The sequence below is a fragment of the Empidonax traillii genome, unplaced genomic scaffold (genome assembly GCF_003031625.1).
Source record: "Empidonax traillii isolate 1590-97213 ecotype Southwest subspecies unplaced genomic scaffold, ASM303162v1 scaffold72:size2462915, whole genome shotgun sequence".
NCBI lineage: Eukaryota > Metazoa > Chordata > Aves > Passeriformes > Tyrannidae > Empidonax > Empidonax traillii.
In genome coordinates, this window is record NW_020955265.1 from 403975 (window position 1) to 409675 (window position 5701).

Genomic DNA, 5701 nt, shown 5'->3' on the forward strand with positions numbered 1-5701 from the left:
GCTCTGCCGAGGGTCCCGGTGGCACCGGCGCCAGGCTGCTGTGTTCACCCGCGGGCGCACGACTCCGCTCGGCCCCAGCCCGGGGCCAGCCCCGTGCCTTGCCTGCCGCCAGCCGGCCGTGGGGACGGCCCCCGGCCCCGGCAGGACATGTGGATTTGCTCTGCCCCGTCCCGCCAGAGAAGCCACCTCGAAAAACCCCTGTCCCGTGGGGAAAGTCCAAAATGGAGAAAATCTCTCACCGCCCCCCTCCCATCTCCCCATCTCCATTTCGAGCAGGGATGCAAGCAGATTCAGGGAAGAGGAGGGTACCACGCTGTGTCCCCCTCCGCAGGGAAGGGGCTGAGCACCCCGCCCCGTCCCTCCGGCGAGTTGGGGGGCTCCTCCCCACGGAGGGGCCGGGGCGCGGAGGGCAGCGGCACCTCCGCGGTGACCCCTGGAAGGCTGGCGGCGGAGGGGAGGCGAGTGGAAACCTCCAGGCGGGGGTTGCTGGCGAGACTGGAGAGCCCCTTCGCCCGCGGTCCCCGCCGCTGGAGGATGCTCGGGAGCCCGTGCCCCGAGAGGGCTCGGCCGGGCACGGACAGCCTCCCCCCGCCGTGCCGGGGCGCTGGGGCTCGGCTCCTCCCGGCCCGCCCCGCCCCGGGGCCTCTCCCCCGGGGCCTCGCTCAGGAGCAGCTCCCGCATGAAGCCCGGAGGCTCCTGGTCGGCGGGCGGGAGAGCCGGGGGGGCCCGGCCCACCTGCGCCCGGCGGCTGGCGGTGCCCGCGGCGCACAGCGCGGCTGCTCCGGAGCGGCGGCGGCGGGGCTGGGTCCTCCCTCTGCCCCCCCGCCGCTCCCGCCCTCGCACACTCCTCTCCCACCGCCATCCATCCATCCGTCCTGTCGGCACCTCGCCCGCCCGGCGCACACACGGGCGCGCACAGCCGCACGCACCCCGGCACCCGCACAACATGCTGCCGGCCACCGGTCCGGCATGGACCCCGGCGGCGGCTGCTCGGCTCCTCTCCGCTGCTGACTGCCCTCTGAGGTTTGCGGCAGGTAGCGGGGCAGACTGCTGGAAAGTGCAATAGGAAAAGCGAAGGGGAAGGGAAAAAAAAAAAAAAAGGGAAGAGAAAAAAAAAAAAAAAAAAAAAAAAAAAAAAAAAAAAAAAAAAAAAAAAAAAAAAAGGCAAAAGCCATCAAGCCGGCCAAGCCCAGCTTTGGATCTCAGTGCAGGTATTTCTGCTGCTGTGTTCATCCCTTGCCGCCTACCACCCCGGTTTATTATTTCTTTTTTTAAGGAAAGAAAAAAAGGACGAAAAGGAGAAGTTGAACTCTCAAAGGGTTACTATGCAATTGCGACTGATTTCTTGGTTTTTTATCACTTTGAACTTTATGGAATACATTGGCAGCCAGCACGCCTCCAGGGTACGGCGACAGGGAAGAAGTAAGTGCGAAGAGATTTATACTTTGATAACTTCTGCTTCCTCTCTTTGTGCTGTCCACCTGTCCGGGGGGTTCTGTGCCCCCGGTGCCCGGGCGAGTGCGCTGGGGAACCAAATCCCGCACCCGCGGCGCGGCCGAGCGGATTTCCGGGCAGTTTCATTCAATTGGAGGGATGAAGGAGATTTTTGACCTCTTTCTGCTCTTCTTTCTCGCCTCACCGGGATGAACAGCGCGGGCTCTGGAAGACCTTAGTCTGGTCCTTTACAATTTAGTTTCTGGTAAAGGAGAACGTCCTCTCTTAGGTTTTTCCTCTTCCTAAAGGGAAAGGGCGATGGCACGACAGGTAACTTTTTGCCAGTATGCCCCAAGCGCCTTTCTCCATCCCGGTCAAGAAGGCCCCACCCCGAGAACTAGCAGTACAGATTATCGCTATAGGTTAAGCCTGGCGCCCGGCGACGCGGAATGTGTGTGGAGGGGGTGGGTTGTCGCGGCGCTGTCCGGCCCTTTACCTTCCAACCTCCACTCGCCACTAGTCACCCATCGCCACTGTCCTGGGACTGCGGCCCCCGAATGTTGTTTTTTGTTTGTTTGTTTGTTTGTTTGCGGTTTTTTACATTTTTAATTTTAATCGCATGGAATGAGGTGGGTTCTTCCCTTCTGATTTAACCGATCCCTGTCCATCGCCGACTGGGTCAGAGGCGAAGGCAGGAGGCAGGCGGGGGATCGAAGGGCACAGGGCAGTACCCAGGGTGCTGGCAGCAACTCCCAGGGAGCTGTCGCCCCGAGGAGACGAGGAAAGCCCCCCCATCATCGGGGAGGGAACAACAAGGAGGCAGCAGGAAGTCGCCCCCTCGGGAAGGCGCTGTCCAGGTCGCGGGGCACTGCCACGGGCGGGCGGGCGGGCTGTGGCTCCGGATCCTCAGTGACCCCCCCCGGCAGGACCACCGGGCAGAACTCTGCCGGGGCCCCGCAAGGAGCCGCGGGCGCAGCGGGATGAGGCAGAGGGGCCTCCGGGACGTGCCCCCGACCCGGCCTCGCCACCCCGCCTGCTTCGGACCCGCCGCCGTTTCTGGGGAGGAAGCATTTTCTGCGCACCTACCGCGGAGAGGCTGCTCATGCCTGTACGCTCTCCCTGACAGCTGCAGACACCGAGGAAATGTCATAAAACACAGCAGCCTGCATTTAATCAGCTAGAAGTAACTGAGTTACTTCCTCAGGGAGGGGAGGTACTATTATTTTAATTTTCTCTTGCTCAGTCTTCACTCCCTTGCCCTGCTTGGCATGGCTGGCCCTTGAAAGCCTCCTTTGTATGGTTTGCCTCCTGCAAACAAGGTTTGATTCACCTAAAGTGCCCCTAAAGCGGAGTTGAGGACGAGAGAGACCGGGATTCCAGCCCTCCGATCCCCACGGCCGCGCAGCGAGGGAGCACTAAGGGCTAAGTAAAACATGTCAGGGCATCCGATTTATTATCTTTGGCAAGGGGGAGCTCCGCAGCCTCCATCACTTCCCACCCACTCCTTTAAACCCGCAAGCTGCGGCTGCCCCCTGCCCCCACCCCCAGCCGGGGGGGTACCCCGACAGGCGCGGCGGAGAGGTTCAGCCCCGGGTCGGGGGCACGGTAGGGGTTGGGGGGCAGGATCCCCCGCGGGGCAAGGGTCGCAGATCTGGCCCCCTCCGCCCGTCCTCGGTCCGGCACCTGGTGCGCGGTGCGCCGGGCCAGCGCCGGGCCGGCGGCGACCTCTGCTGTCCCGTGCTCGGCGGGCAGCCCCGGTTGCAGGTGCTCGGCTCGCATCGCCACGGCACGGTCCGTGCCCCCGTTTCGGCCAGGGAAGGCAGGTCTCCCTCCCGCCCCGGGCCGCTCTCGATGCAGCCGCCTCTTCCTAGGAATCGGGGCAGATGCGGTGTAATCTCCAGGCGAGCGCCGTTCCGTCTCGGTCGTTCTCAGACACCCCGCAAAGCAGCGAAACTTTTCAGGAAATAGAGGCGGGAGCGTTGGCCGCGGGTGTTTAGCCTGTTGGTACAAAGTCGAGGAGGTACCGAGTGCTTGCTCCAAGTTTTATGGTTAAAATGCGAGAGTTAAGATAACTTCACAGCAGAGCAAGTGGCTGAAAAAAATCACAGCTAGAGAGTAAGGATGGAAATCTGGCTTGTTATTTTGGCAGTGAAGACAAAAAGCCTTTCAGAACATCTCGCCTGGCCATGGTGTATATCGGTCCACTGGCTGAGGTCTTCAAATCCAGCTGGTTGTAAAACATACTTTAGTGTAACTAGTTGTTACTCGGCCTGAAGCAAAAATTAGAGAGTGAGTGTTTATGAAAGTCATTGTAAAAGTGGTTACAGTCACTTGCACTGATCACTTTGGCTTTAAAAATCCATAAAATACTTTTAGTGAATAGTACAACTTGGAATAAATTATAGCGTGCAGATAAAGAGGGCACCTGTCAAATTCATCTACTACGTGGAAGACTTTCTCTGGATTTCTGTGTTTTTTGATCAGATAGTCTCCTTTAACCAGAAATCATAAACCCATAGCTAGGGAAGTGTTTTCAAATTTCTCTTTAACCTGTGAATCCATGTTACTTCATTTTGTTTATTATCCAAGTCCCCCATTCCATGAATTGTATTGTAGACTCGCACATTTTAACATAAAGATATAACAAAGTCTGGACTGACTAATTCAGAATACACTATGCCAGACTCTCTGCTGATATAAATTGAAATTCCTTTGCTAAATTACCCCATGAGAAGAATCTGGTCCCGAAACATTGCTTATTTTATACCTATTGCCAAAGTAATCTTTACTATGAGAAATGTCAAGTCTGCAATCCTTTCACTCTCCATACTACATACAACTGAAATTTCTAGTTGGAGAATCCAAAATCTCTGTCTCATGACCTGTTGTAAAGACGTAGTTGGCTGTGCTGAGATTAAACGCCCCTGAAGTCAAGAACAGAGTGCAAACAGAGGATCAGGTCCATAATTAGACATAGGAAAGGATCGATAAAAGTTCAAAAGCAATCATACCATCAGCAAAGAGATTTGTGGGTTTGTTCTGATAAGAGCAATTAAGTTTAATAAAGTTGTTTGAGTCCTACAAGACGGAGTAAAATGCAACTGAGTACAGAGTAGCATACCAGTGAAAAAGAAATTCTGTGCATCTGCCAGTGATTTAAATTTGCTTAGAAAAAAAGTAGGATTAAGTCAATAGTCCAAAAATATTTTGGCTCTGCCACCACCAGCCCCCAAAACTTAGTACTGATAGTTATGTATCTTTCTCATTGACCTTCTAATGGACGGAAGTGAAGTATTATTAGCTGCAGGTCTGTGAATGACCGGCAGACCATTTGCCATGACCCTATGGACTACCAGAGAGCCATAGACTAAATTTGGAAATCTCTAGAATAAGCAAAGTGATAGAAAATTCTGTAGTTTTATCACAACTCCTACATCTGGGACTAAAACAATTTGTATGACCGTGGAAGCGCAATTTGGATGTAGAGCTCCCATGATTATTGGTAACCCATCTGAAGTTTTTCCTCCTGCCTTTTGCTATAATGGCATGTTCAGGATCCCTAATCTTTCCTTCCTTCCTTCCTTCCTTCCTTCCTTCCTTCCTTCCTTCCTTCCTGCCTGCCTGCCTGCCTGTCTGCCTACCTGCTTGCCTCCCTGCCTGCCAGCCAGTGCTCCTCTGTCCATTCCTCTGCCGGTGTGGGACTGCAGGTCTTCCAGCATCTGCTTGTGCTCACAATTATGAGTGAAGGGCTCCACTCTGCAAACACTCTGCCTCTCTGGCTGGGTTTGCTTTCAACTACCTAAAACTCAAAATGAAGGAGATGTGTAACAGTCCCTTTGTAAAATAACTACATAAACTAAAACAAAACCAGGAAAGTACTGACAAAACACAAGCTGATGAAATTGTGTCTTCAGTCCTTTTATACTCTTGTGGAGGGTGCAATTCACAAGGAGGTAAAATGTCAACAAGAAAAGAGGAATTACATTATTAATTAAAATGACACTGCATTCTGGAAGCTATTTTTTTAAATAGTTCACCATCTATATATATTATTCATATCTACGTGAACATTTAGGGTTGGCACGGCACAAATGGCAATACTGCATAGTCTACATATAAGATAGGTGCTGTTACCAACTTTTTTAAAAAGGAATAATTTGGTATCTCATTGCAACAGTTTAAAGCAGAAGTTAGCCAAGCAAGCAGCCATTGAGCAGCCCCCTTGGGCAGGATTGAATTACTCAGTATTAGTTCTCTTTCAAAATGC

At 53.7% G+C, this 5701-nt stretch overlaps 1 protein-coding gene across 1 annotated transcript in view; it reads left to right on the forward strand.

The window, feature by feature from the left end:
* The first annotated feature begins 875 nt into the window (after window positions 1-875).
* RSPO3 (R-spondin 3) overlaps window positions 876-5701 on the forward strand; it is a 63680-nt gene continuing 58854 nt past the window's right edge. Inside the window, exons 1-2 of the mRNA XM_027880530.1 lie at window positions 876-1023; window positions 1277-1422. Coding sequence (XP_027736331.1) covers window positions 947-1023; window positions 1277-1422 — 223 coding nt within the window. The 5' untranslated portion in view covers window positions 876-946. The remainder of the gene's footprint in view (window positions 1024-1276; window positions 1423-5701) is intronic.